Source organism: Aethalodelphis obliquidens, unplaced genomic scaffold (genome assembly GCF_003676395.1).
Source record: "Aethalodelphis obliquidens isolate GAN/ISIS:26980383/991018 unplaced genomic scaffold, ASM367639v1 scaffold40, whole genome shotgun sequence".
NCBI lineage: Eukaryota > Metazoa > Chordata > Mammalia > Artiodactyla > Delphinidae > Aethalodelphis > Aethalodelphis obliquidens.
Window position 1 is genome coordinate 1,790,031 of NW_020837984.1, and position 18,599 is coordinate 1,808,629.

The following is an 18,599-nucleotide window of genomic DNA, read 5'->3' on the forward strand; positions in this document are numbered from 1 at the left end:
ATGCCACAACTACTGAAGTCTGCGCGCCTGGAGCCCATGCTCCGCAACAAAAGAAGCCACCACAATGAGAAGACCCCACACTGTAACAAAGAGTAGCCCCTGCTCACCGCAAGTAGAGAAAGCCTGTGGGTCAGCAATAAAGATCCAATGTAGCCAAAAATAAATAAATAAATTTATTAAGAAAAAAGATACTCAACATTATTAGTCATCAGGGAACTGGAAGTCAAACCACAATGAGGTATCACTCCACACCCACGAGGATGGCTATAATCAAAAAGGTGTATAATAACAGGTATTGGTGAGGATATCAAGATGCTGGAGCCCTCATACATTGCTGGTGGGGATGTAAAATGGTGCAGCGAAATAGTTCGACAGTTCCTCAAAAGGTTAAACATAGAGCTACTATATGACCCAGCATTTCCACTTCTCAGTAAATACCCAAGAGAAATGAAAATATATGTATACACAAAAATGTGTACATGAATGTTCATAGGAGCATTATTTAAACAGCCAAAAAGTAGAAACAATCCAAATGTCCATCAACTCATAAATGAGTAACCAAAATGTGGTATATCCATGTGAGAGAATATTATTCAACCATAAAAAGGAATGAAGTACTGCTATATGGTACAACATGGATGAACCCTGACAACATTATGCTAAGTGAAAGAAGTCAGTCACAAAAGGCCACATAATATATGAATCCACTTATATGAAATGTCCAGAATAGGCAGATCTATAGAACTAGAAAATGTATTAGTGGTTCTGAGGAGCTGAGGGCAAAGAGGGATGGACAGTGACTGTTGATGGGTATGGAGTTTCCTTTTGGGATGATGAAAATGTCTTGAAATTAGACAGCATGTGATGGTTGCAGAATTCTAAATAAACTAAAAATCACTGAATCGTACACTTTAAAAGGATAAATTTCCTGATATATGAACTAGATCTCAATAAAACTGTGTTTTTTAAAAAGCATTTGTGTGAGAGAAAAACTCTTTGGAAACATGGGATCCATGGAGACAGAGAGTATTATTAAAGGAAGCCTTTGATAGTGGTAACTGCCGCTTAGAAGTGAAATTTATAAGGAATTACTTCTTGTTCTATCTAAATTGCAAATTATACTTTTACTCTGTATGTTAATAAATCCAAAGCAATTATATTATGATGTACCACCCACAAGTATGGTGTTAGTTAATTTGCATGTTCTCATTACAATTATTTATTTGCATTAGGTATAAGGCAACCTGAACTAAATTTATCCACCAAGATTCCATACTTCATCACTTTAGTAAAGATCTATCCCAACAAAAACACTTAAAACGAATGTTAATGGAAGAAATCTATGAAGGGACACATTTTCAAAGGACAACAAAGATATGAGATGGTATTTGATGTAATGCTAGTTACTGGGAATACTTGCTATATCTGGCATATTTATTTACTCATTAAAACTATTCATTTACATTTTCCAATCAGCGTATGAGACCAAATTTTACTAATGTCTCTAAGTTGCTTGGAATTTTAATAATGCTATGCCCAAGTAAATTTTATTTTAAAATCAAATTCTAATATAGTGCAAAATGTTAAATGAATTCACAGCCATCACTGCAGTTCTAATTGCATGCTTTATCTAAAGACTGGAGAAGATTGTGCTAAATTATATGGAACCAACTAGTGCTCACTGTTTAGGCTATCCATTAACTGCCAGTCAAACTAATAACAGCAATCTCTTCCCTAATTTTCATGGTGCAGCTGTTTATAGAATATCCTGGGCGTGTTCACTTCAATAGATACATAATAATGCAGACATTCACAATGAAAGCTGTATTTTTTTGTTTTCAAATTTCCCTATGGACTGTACATTTTTTCTACCTTGCATATTCAACCACTTTCTTAAACTAACCGTTTTAAACAATCAGTAAATAAACTTAATTGCTATATTGCGGTTTTAAATTTAAAATCTACACTCCAAAGCCAAAATTCCAGGAAGACAAACCAAAAAAAAAAAAAAAAGGAAAGAAAGAAAGAAAAAAAGCCTAAAATACAAAACTCCTTTGTTCTTTTTAAACTGCAATACAGAAAATCTCCAGCAGAGACTGGTTATTTCTTTCCATGTGGTTTACCAAGGAATGCCTATGTGACATTTATACTGACTTTCCTGTAATGATCTTTGAAAGTTAAATAGATATTAATTTCATCAGCACTAACCAACCAGAATATTTACCATTTCTAAGTATTGATACATGACTCAGGCATTTCAATTACTCGATGCAGAAGATACACAAAATTATTTTTTGTAATACTGTATACCAAAAATTCAGTTTTTTAGAACATTAATTTAAAAAAAGCTAAACTTATTGATCTGTATCAGTGGTTGCCAGTGTTTTGGATTTCAAGAAATTAAAAAATTAAGCAGACCTCAATTTGCCAAGGAAAAACATTATTTTATGAAAGAAAGGACATCCTAACACTAGAAAAATAGGGCATGCTTTAAACTGATACAGAATAAAGGGCATCCTTTAAATTGATAAGATTTAGCATTAATAAAACCTTATGTCAGTCTACTTATTTTTCTCACTTTGGCAAATACTACCAAAAACTTTGACACAGCCTAGCAACTGGGAACCACGCGTCCATATTCCATAAGCCTAAAAACATTGTTTAGATCATCTTTGCAACTATATAAATTCAATGAGCCTTGAAAAGCAACAACTTACAATTCCTGCCTAAGCCTTCTTATCTTGGCCTTAGCATCTGCCAGTTCCACTGACAGATGTTGTCGACTTTCTGTTCGCTTCATGCCTGGAGAACCACAAGGTGACTGTGCAGATGAAGAGGCATGGGGTGGAAAATGAAGACCATCCCGCTCTTCAGAGAGTTCAACGATAGTCTAAGGAAATAGAGAAATAAATCACAGAATCACTTTTAGTATTTTGCGTATCAGAGAACCAAACACATCAAAACTAGTCACTAAGTCTAAGTATTATACTGCAACATCAAAAAAGAATTCTTTGGTCAAAAATAACTTTGTCATATTTAGCTGTCATTTTTTTAAGTTTTATTCAACAGTAGATGGATGAGCTATTTAGTAGATAACAGAAGAACAAGACTTAATACTTCTTTCCCTTCCCAGTGTTTTAACAAAAAAAAGTAAATTGTGGTAAAATAAGAACAGATAGCAACTGTTGGAAAGGCATAAAAGACTTGTTGACATAGTAAAGAAATTAACTCAAGAGTGATGTGTCTATAATTGTGCTGTCCAACATGGTAACCAGTAGCACAAGTGGCTAATCTCAAAGTTAAAGAGTTAAACATACAGTTCCTTAGTCACATTAGCCACACTTCAAGAGCACAACAGCCACAAGTAGCTAGTGGTTACCGCACTGGACCAGTGCAGAATTACAATCTTGCCATTCTTGCAGAATTGGACAACACTCCTCTAGAATTGTAAATAGAAACCTCAGAGGGACCTAAAAAAACCTCAGAAGTTTAGTTCAACCTCTTAATTCTGCAGCTAAGGTAACTGAGGCACAGAGACTGATTTGCCCATGATCTCACAACTAGTTCATAGCAATGCCAAGACTCCAGACCAGTCTCTTCACTCCATATCCTATGCTCTCTCTTACAATACTAGTTCTAATTGCTTCCCGTCTCAAAGCTTAACTTTATTCCTTTCTCTAGAGACCCACCATGGGACACAAATCTTCTATTTATCCTAAATCTGAACTTTAAGGGCTATTTAACCTACATGTATCTCAATCATATTCCTCCATTCCCCTAATTTTCCTCTTACTGGAAAATTCTCTTATTCTAAACCACTTTCTCAGATTTTCTTTCAAACTTCCCAGGCAAACAGAAATTGTCTTTGGTAGACATTTCATCTGTCCTTCTGCTCCAGATGGAATGGGTAGAGTTACACCTCAGGAACATGAAATCACCATCCTCACTTTGCCTCTCATCACCAAGTCTTACAATGCCCTCATTGAATCATTACTTTTCTTCTTCTTTTTTTAAACCACCCATCAGAATTCATTTCTTTATTCATTTCTTGCAATACATTTGAGCACAAATCAAGGTCTGTCCAACTACTGCTTTCACAGATTCCAGTATTCCTACTGATAAACCTCAGAATATGACCTCCCAGTTCCCTTTCTCTCTACAACTCCACATCCACTTCCAATCCAATACATACAGGCTTCTCCAGTGAAAGAACCATTCCTCTCTTGAGCCATATCACCATTCCTATGCCTGAACCTCTAATCACTCAGTTCCCCCTTTTTGCCCAGTCAAATATATTATTCTTGGCTACCCTAGAGTTTCTACTCAGCCTGGAACTACAATTAGGCTGTTAAATGTCACCCTTACTTTCTAATTTAACACCACCATGCCATTCTTTTTTTTTTTTTTTTTGTGGTATGCGGGCCTTCTCACCGCTGTGGCCTCTCCCGCTGCAGAGCACAGGCTCTGGACACACAGGCTCAGCGGCCATGGCTCACGGGCCCAGCCACTCCGCGGCATGTGGGATCTTCCCGGACCGGGGCACGAACCCGTGTCCCCTGCATCGGCAGGCGGACTCGCAACCACTGCGCCACCAGGGAAGCCCACCATGCCATTCTTTGACTATGGCTCACTCTTTGAGGAAAAAACAAAAGGGAACTAATATGTATAGAACCCCTAGCTAGGGGATTTTCCAACAAGATCTTAACCAATACTATAATTGGCAATAGAGGCTTTACATCTATTTTAGACATAAGGAAACTGAGGTGCATATAGATTAAATAACTTAACCAAAGTTACACGTCTAATGGTTAGGCATAACAGGAGTTCAAATTCAAGTCTGACTCAAACACTATGTCATTTTCCTTACCTACCATCAGTTTTTCTATTTCTGCTCCAAGGTGATAAAGAACTCTAAAAAACAAAACAAACCAAAAAAAATATACAGCCCTACTACAGAAATTGCCATTCACTTTCAATTAAGCTCTTTCCAATGCCCATCAATTCGTTTATTGAAAATCTTGATGATTTCCTGGCAAAATTTTCCCACAATGGCTGTTGTAAATATATTCCCTTTTCTCTACATAAGCCCCCAACTACAAACTGCTATCATCACTTCCAACAAATGACCCCTTCTCCAACTTGTCAAAGAAACAAAACCACCTGTGATAAACTCCTCCGTTTTTATGCATCTCTTATTCCCAACATATATTCCTTACTTCTATAACATTTTCAATTTCTCTCTTCCTATTGGTTTTTTCTCCTTGTTCTTCAAAGACATACAAGTTTCTACTATCTAAGGGGGAAAAAAAATCACATTTTTCCTTTACTATCCTTCTACTATTTCTCTTTCAGTGCTACTTTTTGAAGGGTGGTTTGTTCACTGACATTACTTCATCTTGTCCATCTACCCAGTATGTCCAGCCCAACTTCCCTGTCTCTGTGAGGGGAGAGACAGTAACTCTGTGAACAGTGTTACTAATTTCCATAGTAGCCCAAGCTCAAACTTCACAGAATCAACTTTTATCTGTATATTTTCTTACTGTCTCAATTATCTTTAATCTTGCCTTCTAACATCTCCTGTCTTTAACAATAACACCTGCACACAGTATTAACTAAATATCTCTTTCATGAACAAACTAGAACTTAATTTTATGCCGTCTTACAATTTTTCATTTACAATGTTTTTTTTTAATAAACCAGATTCAATCTTTCTTATGCTTCCTTGGTATCCCTGATGTTATCCACCATAGTAGTGTGCACAAAAAGAGCTGCTCAAAAATATTTAACTGAATGATTCACAAAACGGAAAACTCAAGAAAAGTATTGAAGACACATATTACGTTTGAAATTAGCAGGTGGTGACATTAAAGTATCAAGAACTTCCAGATGCCAACAAACAGAGCACAAAAAATCTATGGGCTGCAAAATATTTTTTAAAGAGAAAGAAACCTGGTATTGAGAAGTAAGAGTATCCACAGATATTTTCCATTAAAGATTATGTAGACATTTTGACTTTTCTCTAATAGTGGTAGTTTCTTGAGCTCAAGAACTCCAAACATTTTCAAAAAATCTGACAGGAAATGTTATTAAGGCATACCTTTAATTTCTAAAGCCTTCTCTGATTCTTCCGATCCTAGACATTCCACTAATGGTTGCAAGTAATATCTTCCTTCTTTAAATTCCTATAGTATTTTTTTAGATATATGTGTCTTTTTTGGTACTTGTCACTTTCAAATTTTTATTACAGTTAATTCGTTTATTAAAATAATTTCCCTATTAGATTGTAACAATCTTTGGTTCTTTTTTGAAAGTTTGTCAGTTTGTTGCTCCCACATACTCTAGCACAAGATCTTGCAAAAAGCAGGTATTTATTAATATATGTTAAAGAATGAACATAAAAAGATACAACAATGCTAAAAAAATTCTGGTGACAATAATTCTACTTATAGAACTCGTCATTAAGAAAAAGAATCAGAGATGTGCTCAGCACAATCACAGATTTAGGCAAAGGTGTTCTAAAGGTTAGGGACACAAGCGTTGGAGTTAGAATGGACAAGTTACCTAACTTCTCTGAACTTGAGAATCTTCATCTATAAAATGGGGTTATTGCGCAGACTTACTAAGATAGTATACAATAAACTTATAACACAAAGTCTGGCATAAACAGTGACGATAAATATTTGGTTTTTGGTAAAGGGAGAGGACTGAAGAGATTCTTGTTTCATAGCGTTAAGAACAAAAAAATGAAGAGTAATTAAAAATAGGGCGACCAAATTATATTTTCTAGATCGAAGTGAAACAATTATTACAAAAGATCAATAAAAACAGGAAAAAGGGCTCTCTGTTCTGACAAGGGGGAGCATCCCCTGTGGATAGCCTGCGGCTCCCAATTCTTGCCATGCCAGCAAGTGGAGGATTTAAGTGCTTTAGATGCCCACTTCAACTCCCAGTGTGAGTACTACTGCTCGCCAGGATACACACTGAAATGGGAGCGGACAACAAAGCCTAGAGCAGCCGACCAGCCTGTGATGATACGGAATCTCCCAGAATCAAGTGCCCAAGTATGAAAGAACACATTTCTGATCCTAATAAGCTGACAGTCCTCAGTGTCCTGGGAGATACCCGAGGGAACAGACACAGCAAACAACATTCTACTGATGTTATTCTAAAAGCCCTCCCCCCCAGACTCAAATTTTCCTGAAGGAGATCACAAGATACAGTACATAGTCTATGACAGAGCTGAGAACAAGGGGATCTGCAAATTTCTAGTTAAAGTCACAGTCAGATGCTGCGACAAAATTCAACATCCCAGGGAACAGTTACATGAAATGTCTGGCAGCAATAGTTATGGAGCCACTTGCAAGTTGTCCTGCATTGGTGGCCACAAGCCACAGGGTAGCCCTGCCTGAGTTTGTCAATTCAGTCTGGCTTGGTCTGGCATGGAGCCCACCTGTGTAACCATGAATATCAATGTGGGCATCAGAACAGCAGTCTTATGACTTCTGGATCAGTTTTATGAGAAAAGGAGACTCCTCACTGTGTCCACACCCACAGCCCCAAATCTCTACTGGCTGCAGCAAGAAATGCTACAGCAAGCACAGTGTGACCTGGATCTTCAATACATCATCTTGTGCTGGCAGGCCATGTTCCCGACCCTCACTGGCAGGATAGGAACAAAGATTATGCCTCCAGCACTAGCTCTGCAGTCCAGGCAGAATCCCATTCTATTCCTTCACTATGGTGCTAGCGGATAAGCACAGCACGGACAAGGAGCGCTATGTCTCCCTGGTGACGCCTGTGGCCCTTTTCAGCCTGACTGACACTTTCCACTTGGGAAAAGAGGAGATGGTGCTGAAAGCTGAAGTGGGCCAGACCTGTAACACCTGATGGGATGGCTCTTCTCTCCACAATTTTCTTTCTACATAGTGCTGTGTACACAGAAAGGCCTTAAAAATATCTTTAATGTACAGATTTTTATTTGTTATTTTTAAAGTCTATTTTATTATAAGCTTTCTCTGCACTTAAAAATTAGCACCAAGCTATCTGTACTTTGAAGTGCTCCAAAAAATATGAATATGATATTTACTCTTTCTCTCTTTACTCCATCATGGCTAGTTAATTTTGTAGAGAAATTAGAAACCACAGCCATAAACATTGCTCTCAATATGCTATTCAGTGTGATACATAACTTTCTCCTATTTTGTTTTTTTATATAAAATTAATTAATAAAATATTTTGGAAGAAAAAAACAGAAAAAAGTTAAAGGGAAAATGTTAATAAGAACTTGTTTCAATCCAATTGAATGATACCGAATTATTATATTTACATACTGTATTTACATGTGTCTAATATTTTTCACAATTATTTTTAATTATCTTTTCTAACTAGTCCACTGTTTATCCAAATTGAGGTTTTTTTCCCCCAGAGAAGTGAGTTTAAACCAGCTAGAAATTTGTTTTCCAAATACCTGAGGCAGGAGAATGTGACTACATTCTCCTGCCTCAGGTATTTAGAAAACATTTTTTTCCTTGTTAGAAAAACAAATTCAACTAAAATGCTTAATCAGGCAGGATAACAGATTTTTAAACGGTTTTTCAAACAATCATGCTATATAGTGTTTCACATTCCTTTTAGTTTTGACACAAATCATGTAATGACAAGTATTTTGTTTATATTTCTCCAAAATAACATCCTTCTTCACTCCATATTAATTATTTCATGTAAGTGAGATCAAACAACTTTTACATATCCATCAGTCATATGAAACCAAAGTACAGATTTTTAGAAGTAATTCCTAAGAAGCTGGAAGACACCTTTTCAAAATACCTTTAATATCTTGAAACGCAAATAGAGAAATGTTATAGAAAATGGATAAAACAGCAAAAAGACACTAACATAAAAAATTATATAGCATATGGTTCAAAATATGGTTCAGATTGAAAATAAAGTAATCTAAATATCTCAGGGTAAGGATGATATATATTAGGGATGTTGCGCAACTCACTCTTTTCTTCCTTTGGTCTCACTTAGATTTTTAAAAAAATTTAGTTGTTGCTCTAAAATATTTACTTCCTATATTTTCTTCTCTTTTAATGCCTTAAGAAAAACTGAAAATTCCCATCAGAAATGAATATATTTTATAGTGATGTGAAAGTTTTTTGTTCCAAAAAAATCTTTAGAAATTTCACCTATGTAGTCTTTCATTAGTCCCAAGAGTAATCAAATTCTCTATAAATAAGTTCAAATCATCTCTCTCACGTAAATGGAGCAAATAATCAAAGTTTTACATTCTCCAGAATGACAGAGTACTTTGGTCTGCTATTAAGAAAATATTACTCACCATCACATGCAGTAATGTCTAGACTCCTTTAAAAATTATAAGGCTGCTTTCAGAGAGTGCAGGCAAAAAATCTGGTGCAATTTTACTCTTTTTAAAAACCAAAGTACTCTCTTAAAGGAGTTTATAATAATTCTTTTTTCTAAAATCATATCTCATTATACTGACTACAAAAATATGAGACCTTTTGTGGGACATTTTATTCAGAACACCTGTTATTCTCCTTTTATTAACATTTATTTTTCCAATCTCAAAATGTGGCAATAAAACTACAAAATTAACCTTAAGCAAATTCTTCTACCTTGAAAAGGCAATGATTTTTCCACTTACATCAACGATATTTTTAGTTTCATACTTCTGTACTGTTGCCAGAACTATGGGGATGAGTTAAAAAACACAAGAACAAAATCAGAGTAATTTAAAAGGAAGGAGAAAAGAAAACCTAATTGCAATGTGTTTACTAGCAATTTGGGGCTCCTATGCAGCCTTTCTGGCTCCTGTGTTGCACAAAAGACATATAGTACTTTATTACCTGTCCCTAAGAAACAAAGTATCAATTCTGAAAAATCTCTGAAGTTTTTTGGAAAGTAAACTTTCCTAATATACTAAAAGAAATTTACAAACCTCCGAATGCTCATCTCTCTCATCTATAAGTCTTTTTAGATGCAATACCATGTTTTTCAAGAGTGGTTCTATTTCCTCCTGAGACATGTCAGTCACTTCCATCCATTGTAGATCAAACACATTTTCCTGATTATGGGTTACCTTTAGAGAGCAACCAAAGTAAACAATTTTTTAAATGGCTAATACTTAAAAATACATTTAATTTTAGTATAATATTAGCTTAAATACTATATATCCCATATAATAAAAATATGAAAAGCAAATATGATATCTTGAAATTAATGAATGATGAAAAGGCTTCTACTAAAATTATTTTTACTAAATGTAATCTTTAAATGAATTTAGTCAACTAAAAAATAAGATATTTAATTTCTTTATTTTTTATTTTTTGCCACACCGCGCAGCACGTGGGATCTTAGTTCCCCAACCAGGGATCGAACCTGCACCCCCCCTGCATTGGGAGCACGGAGTCTTAACTACTGGACCGCCAGGGAAGTCCCAAAAATAAAATACTTAATTCAAGACATTCTTAAGGGAAGGTAATACTAATAGGTCTGGCAACTGCTTTAACAAACTCAATTAATCTTTTCCTTAGATAAGACTAAGTTTATTGTACTTGAATTCAAAAGCAAAAGTTTTAATCCTGTAGGATATAGGTTATTGCACTTTTATACTTGAAAAGCTAAGTCTTTATAGATTCTGAAGAAGACACTGTCATAGAACCTTAGGAGAAAAGGACGCCCAGTATAAAGAGTTTTAAAAGAATGGAAAAGTTATATGAGTGAAATACTTATTTCTTGCTTTCCATTTCTCACTGTGATTCTGATATTTTGCTTTAACTTTCACAATAAACAGCAAAAATAACACTTTCAAGAATGGTGGCAAATTTAGTAACTTGCGGTACTCAGCATTTATTCAAAATCAAATACAAATCACAAAGCTAACAGAAACGAACATATATATGTATATATAAAGGGAAACTACCAACAAAACTGTATCTTGTAGAGTACTAATACACTTACTGCTGACAATATTACTGACCAGAAAGCGGGGCTCTTTGAATATTAACTAAGAGAAAAGATGATATATGGAACACAAAGTCATTTAAATAGAGAATATTTAAACACAACAATTCTCACTATTTAAAACTCTCTCCCTTTCCTTAGTTCTCTTTCTAATCAGCATGTAAAATTTAACATGCTGTAGTTCTAAAAACTCTAAAGTACGCAAGATTAAAAGCCCAAGACTAGACAGATGCAGAAATAGCAGCTTTTAAAAACAATCTTAACAAATAAATATTAGCTTCAATTATTTGACATTGTACACTATGTCCTCCATTTAGGTTTTTATATGGATGTTATAAATCACTAATGTGTTTATAATTCAAGTAATATCTTCAGTAGAAATTATGCTGTGCCCATTCACTAAAAAAAAAAATCACTGGAATCACATAATACTAATAGGTTAGTATTATCATCTTACCTCACTTTAGTTTTGAATTACAGGCAGTGATCCACTTTGTGCTGCTTCCATTTACTATACTATTCATGCTGTGATGTCTAACAAAGAAATATACGTTCCTCAAATAGCACTTTCTGCCTATATCCCTATGGATAAAGGCAACAGTACATCTGTAGTCAGCACTGTGCCACGTAGAAGATAATTCATTTAAGAAACTATGTCTAAAGAAAAGAAGATAATTTTTCTAAAAGCAGAGTTCATCTATAATTGACTTTGATTTATTCTTGCTTAATCCATGATGGTATTTGGGGAGACATACAAATAAAACATACCACAAGCTTCATAAAAATACATAAAAATTGTATACAGATTATTACCTCTTGAATATGTGCGGCAACTGCTGCTTTTGTATCAAAATCTAAACCTTGAATTCTTTCAATAAATTCTTCTTTTTTCTGACACTAAGAGAAACGAATAAACCAATCATTCATACTTTATAGGGTATAGTTGTTAATATGTTGTAAATAACCAAAAATTCATTAAGCTAAAAAGCTTGGCTACATTTTGAACAGCACAATGAGGGTTTTGTTTTGCATTTAAATGATCTCTAATACACCTACCCTAATAGAAAGATAACAATTTAGAAATATTTATTTAAAAAGCAACATATTGAAAATCCATACCATTTTTACGCTGAAAAGTTTTAAGTTCTAAAGCGGGTAACCATTACACAAACCATCTAAGGTCAGTACAATATAATTAGGCTAACTTTACAAACAGAGAAGTAAAGAATCAAGAACTTGTTTCAGAGAGGATAAGTTACTTGCCAAAAAACACAGTGAGTCAGTGGCAGAATTCGGAATACAGCCAAAATGCTCAGTCAGTCTTTGCCTATCATCAAACAACACAGCCCTTTTTCTTGGAAAAAAAATTTTAAGCAATTTTTACTTCAGGCTTACAATTCATTCTCACATCTTCATCCTATCAATCTCAATAAAAGAAACCTACTTTTGTGGCCCAGTTCAACACATATAAGGTAATACAATAAATATTTGATTTGTTTCTAACACAAAGTTACCAGGGGCAAAATTTAAGAATGTATATACAAGTACACATGTATCAAGTGGAATAAAGGCAGCAATTATTTATTGTGTACCTTTTAAAAAACGTTATATAAACTAAAAATATTACAATGCAAACCTCATCTTTTTCTTTCCATTCAGTACTGAATAACAGTTTAACATGCATCTTACTCTCTGCCTCTTGTCTACCTCTCTTATACTGCAATCCAACTGCGTTTAACGGTATTCTTACAGTTACCAAATGAGAAGTGCATACAAAACAGACAGCACTCTCTTGTCTAGCTTAGTTGCATCTCTTGGGCCAATTACTGAACTACTAGTGAAGACACTATACTCAAAAAAGGAAACTTGGCTCTTTGGTCAGTAAGAAACTTAGCAAGGTTCTGATTTACACTCTACACATTTATTATATCATAACATTTTTTAAACAACTTTATTGGAGTATAATTGCTTTACAGTATTGTGTTAGTTTCTGCTGTATAACAAAGTGAATCAGCTATATGCATACGTATATCCCCATATCCCCTCCCTCCTGCATCTCCCTCTCACCCTCCTTATCCCACCTCTCTAGGTGGTCACAAAGCACCAAGCTGATCTCCCTGTGCCATACGGCTGCTTCCCACTAGCTATCTGTTCTACATTTGGTAGTGTATATATGTCAGTGCTACTCTCTCATTTCGTCCCAGCTTACCCTTCCCCCTCCCCGTGTCTTCAAGTCCATTCTCTACATCTGTGTCTTTACTCCTGTCCTGCCCCTAGGTTCATCAGAACCAGTTTTTTTTTTTAGATTCCATATATATGTTAGCATACAGTATTTGTTTTTCTCTTTCTGACTTACTTCACACTGTATGACAGACTCTAGGTCCAGGTCCATCCACTTCACTACAAATAACTCAGTTTTGTTTCTTTTTATGGCTGAGTAATATTTCATTGTATATATGTGCCACATCTTCTTTACCCATTCATCTGTCGATGGAAACCTAGGTTGCTTCCATGTTCTGGCCATTGTAAATAGAGCTGCAATGAACATTGTGGTACATGACTGTTTTTGAATTATGGTTTTCTCGGGGTATATGCCCAGCAGTGGGATTGCTCGGTCATATGGTATCTCTATTTTTAGGTTTTTAAGGAACATCCATGCTGTTCTCCATAGTGGCTGTATCAATTTACATTCCCACCAACAGTGCAAGAGGGTTCCCTTTTCTCCACACCCTCTCCAGCATTTATTCTTTGTACTTTTTTTGATGATGGCCATTCTGACTGGTGTGAGGTGATACCTCACTGTAGTTTTGATTTGCATTTCTCTAATGATTAGTGTACATCATAATATTTTATTTCTACTTCCATAAAATTTAATTTAATTAAGCACATTTCTATCAGTGCAGAAAGTTCCTTATCCTATAAAAGCAAAATTATTAGGATGATATAGAAATTCAATGAAATTTAAAATTAAATTAAATTAATTTTAAATTAAATTTAAAATTAAATTATGAGAAATGTACAGTTCCCATCTATGACTAGGAAGTCAGAGTTTTGGAGGGATGTGATAAAAACTACCAGGTTTAAAAACAAGAATTTTTTTGGTCTAGTAAATAATATTTGACAGGCATAGTGAGAACAATTAAGAATGACTTTTGGATAGTACATTTGTGGCATATATAAAATAACTAACTTTTTAGGTATGGTAACCCCAATTTTTAAATGTTATGCTTCCAAAAGTGACTTATGTATAGTTTGAGCCAGTGAACATATATAAAATGGCAGGGTTATAATAAGTATGACTCACTGAAGGGTCCCCCAATTCAACTGCCATACCTTTGTCTGCCTTCAGTTTAAACACATACACTTCCCTTTTCTAAGTCCTAGAGCCACTGTTTATTTATACTACCTTTAAAAGCTCACCCTGTAACACAGTCTCAACACAGATCAATGAGAATTCTTCCTTTACCTTAAAATACCCACAATTTGTACTAAATCTCACCTCTGTTCAAACTCTGAAAGTTTTAAGAATTCTGAAAATGTTTTATAAATAGGTTAGGTTTTCTTAAAGAATATCGAATGAAGTTGATAGGTTCTTGAAGGCTAGAAACGAGAAAGAGTACCAAGACGGAAAAAAGATAGAATGAGAAGATTCACTTTGAAGTTGAATAATCAGAATATCAGTGTTGTCCAATACAAGTACTCACTAGCTAACTGTGGCTACTGACTATTGAAATATAGCTAGTGCAACTGAGAAACTGAAACTGTAATTTTATTCAATTGTAACTAATTTAAACTTAAATAGCAACACGTGGCTAGTGGCTATTCTACTGACAGCCCAGCTCTAGAGCATAAAGAGAGTATGGTGTTAAAAACAGAACTATAAACAGTTTCACTTCCAACTATAAAGACTCTTGTGAAGACTAAATCATCATCAGCAAACTTTTTTCCACTTAAAATTAAGCTCTCTTTTATCTTTATATACAGTTTTTAAAGTGTTATGGGCACTAAAGTTACTTCTAATTCTATTACATTAATTGATTCCTAAGCCAGCAGATTATCGTGATTTCATAATTTCTGCCTCCTTTTGATCATCAATCCTCTTCCCTTCTGTAACACACACACATGCGTGCATAAATCATAGGATGTTCTGGGAGAGGTTTTTAAGGGTACCTCTAGGGAAACTTGAAAAGCTGGGGCCTTTAAAAGCCTCGAATAAAAAAAAAGAATTAGATGTTTTAAATGATTATGACTACCTGATAATATAACTAAAGTTTGAAATAAAGTAACAGAATGAGTGTTTTTCTTCAAAAACCTTCTCCTTAGGAGGTTATACAGTTATTTAAAATTTTCTAACATGGACTTTGAACACCAATGGCCCATCCTTAAGTCTCTCAGAAACTAGAGCCTGAAAAATTTATAAAAAGTTATTAAAATAAAAATACGAAGAATTATTTTAACTTACCTGAACTGCGCAACCCAGTAAAAGTAAAAGCAACTTTTTAACTTCTTCTGTGCCTTGTTCTGAAATAAAAACAACTACTAAGTACAACATTTTACTTTAGTTCAACTCTCTTAGAGTGGTAGTATTACTTCTAGAGGTGATATTCACAACAACTTGACCAAGGGATTAAGTTTATAAGTGCAGTGGAGAATTCAGAAAAGCAGCTCTGTGTGTGCACAATATGGTAAGAGGAATTTTGAAGGGCTGCAGTACAGATAAAACAGCTTTCAAAGCTCTGTGTGATAAAGGATGCTACCTCTAAATCCACTACTTCTCCGTACGTCATTATACTACACCAGCATACCAAATTAGGAACCTCTACTATAGAGACATGCCACAGCCAGCCAAAATGGTTCCTAATAGGTCTTAGGCCTATTGGCGTTTTCTTTCTGAAACACTGACCTTATATGATTCATCTACCTATAAAATGTAAACGGCTTTCCCCTGCGTAGATTCATGAAAATCAAAACCTTAAATATCAGTTACGGTGAGGCTGGTAAAATAAATGTATATAACAAGCTGAATAAAGTTTATGGTCTGTAACAGAACTGGACAGTACATTCACTGTCCAACAGCATTCAATTCAAATTTTCTTAAAACATTCAGCTGACAAAAAAAAAGTCACTTCTCTGGCCAGAATTTCACCATCAGGCCAATCTGTCTTCTCAAACATTTCCTCCTACTCTCCATGAAACAACCTACCTTCTTAGCCACACTAATCACGCTTCCCCAAATATACATACATATATACACACACCACTGCCTTAACTTCTGTTACTCCCTCTGCCTGTCTTTCTTCCCTACTCTTCGTCCCTCTAATGAACTACTTACTAATCTAATCACAATCCTAGGCACAGCTCTAACATCTCTGTGTTGTCTTCCCTGACCCAACCACCAATGGTCTCCAACCCTCACTAATCTACCAACTTTAAGAATAATCAATGGCTCCATATTTTATAAGCCTTAACATTCTTACATCTCTCTACTTTGCACTAATTATTACATGATTTCCCAGTAATCTGTGTATCTCTCGCCACAACACAAGACCCTCCAGAGCATAAACCATTTTCTTTATATTCCTGGTCCCTCTAACTTGGTAAGTAATTATTAAATGCATGTGGAATTGAAAACAATTCCATTCTACATACAAAATGTTTTTTACATTTTTTATTTGTATATTAAAATATTCCAGAATATCTCGAAAGAGTATCTAAACTCCTAATTCACCCCATCTAATTTGTAGTTTGCTCAATGAAAACAGCTGCTTGGATTTCGTTTTTATTTTGGTTTTATTTTTGTTTGTTTTGACTGAGAGTGAGACTGGGAATTGGAGAAGATATACTTGATTTGGGTTACATGCCTGTAAGAATAAGTCCTTTGTTGAAACTGTTAGGTAGCTGCTAATTTCCCCAACTGTTCAAAAATTAAAACCCTGAACATGTCGCACTTAAAATCTGGTAAAGGGCAGAAACTTTGAAGAAAATAATTTAAATTATCTAAGATTATCTTCTCATCTTTTTTCCACTCAAAAGTAGTTTAATATAAATTACAACATATCAATCAGTAAAACCTCAGATTCAAACAACTTTGGCAATGGTAGATAGTAGCTATAAAACCTAGAAATTATTTCAAAATCACTTCTTTTCTAAGGTTATGTTCTTTTAAGCTTATAACTGCTGTACTTATCTTCTATACTTGTTTATAAGACACTAAAAATCATCACAGAAAAGTATCGACTTGGTAGAGTAAAAAAAAAAAACACTGGACTTAATGTAAAATGTATGTCTGATCCCATCTACGACTTACAAACATTCTGTTTACTTTCTCTATATAAAATGGAATATCACCTCCAACTTTCCCTATAGACTCACAAAAAACCTAGTGAGTTAATGGAAATTAGCAAGATCTTGGTAAGCATCATAATATTACACAAAGATAAGACTTTATTATCACATTATGCTAATTTTAATACTTACCAGAAAAGGGATTTTTGCCAATGATTAAGACATTTGGCAAAGACATCATAATCAACTGCTGCAAAGTCTCCTATAAAAAGATACCCAAAGGTTGTTATATGGGTAATGCTGACAGGATAATTACTCAACAAGCTGTAACTTATGATTCGTGCACATCTCTGTAGGCATACTTTACCTACAGAGGTATACTGCAATTAAAAAGCTTAAAAAATGTGAAAAAAAAGATGTCTAAAAAGTCTTAAATCTTTTGTAACTATAAGTTAATGAATTAAATAACTAAAATTATAATTATCAGATAGGCTTAAGTTAATAAACATATCAAATGTCCATCAAATAAGTGTCCAAGTTGAACTGGTCTAATACCTATTATTTGGAAATCTGAATTTTAGGTATTAGATAATTAAACAACTTTCCTCAATTAAAAGATCAAGTGTGTGTATCTTGAGTTTTTTTTGTTACTTCTCTCTGAGAGAACTAAAAAATCAACTGATAGTAAAATTAAGAAAGCTAGTTAGTTCATTAAAAATCCTATCTTACGAGTATTTCATTAAAGTGAGCTCTTCCTCAGTGACTCGTTATTTCTCTCCTATCTACAATTCATGTTTTACTTCCTTTGACTTCTGTCAAACTTTTTGTGACAAGAATATATACAAATTCTGATGGTACAGGATGATTCAGAAAATTGAATGCCTCCAAATTATTCATTTTGGTTATACACTAAGTATGCATCTTCTGTTTATACTACCTCTTCTTTGAGGAAATGAGAGAACACATCATGTCTATCACTATAACTACTAACAATGACATGCTACAAAGGGTCTGGGATGAATTAGACTACAGGATTGATTAGTTTAATGTGATAATACTGAATCTTTGCAAGATTATGAAATAACTGTGAGTGTCTTTACAATTTGGCTTTCACTACACATTCAGACATAACTAGTTGCTGAGGAATAATTTTTTGTTAAGTATTCAATTCCTTCTGAATCATTCTTTCCTTAACACTATGATGAGGAAGCAAATAACCATGAAAAGTTAACCTTTATTACTTTTTTAAAGATGTGTGATTCTAGATCCTCAAAAGCGGTTTCCTATAGCCAGAATGTGACATGACACCAGAGGCTAGGTAGAATTGA

At 34.5% G+C, this 18,599-nt stretch overlaps 1 protein-coding gene across 11 annotated transcripts in view; it reads right to left on the minus strand.

The window, feature by feature from the left end:
- The window catches only part of CCDC88A (coiled-coil and HOOK domain protein 88A), a 195,923-nt gene that overhangs the window by 69,314 nt on the left and 108,010 nt on the right, over positions 1-18,599 (minus strand). For all 11 annotated transcript variants that reach the window (XM_027131699.1, XM_027131700.1, XM_027131697.1 and 8 more), the window contains 5 exons: positions 17,464-17,533; positions 15,449-15,507; positions 11,800-11,883; positions 9,962-10,102; positions 2,718-2,890 (listed from right to left, as the gene is read on the minus strand). In XM_027131699.1, the coding sequence (XP_026987500.1) occupies positions 2,718-2,890; positions 9,962-10,102; positions 11,800-11,883; positions 15,449-15,507; positions 17,464-17,533 (527 nt within the window). The remainder of the gene's footprint in view (positions 1-2,717; positions 2,891-9,961; positions 10,103-11,799; positions 11,884-15,448; positions 15,508-17,463; positions 17,534-18,599) is intronic.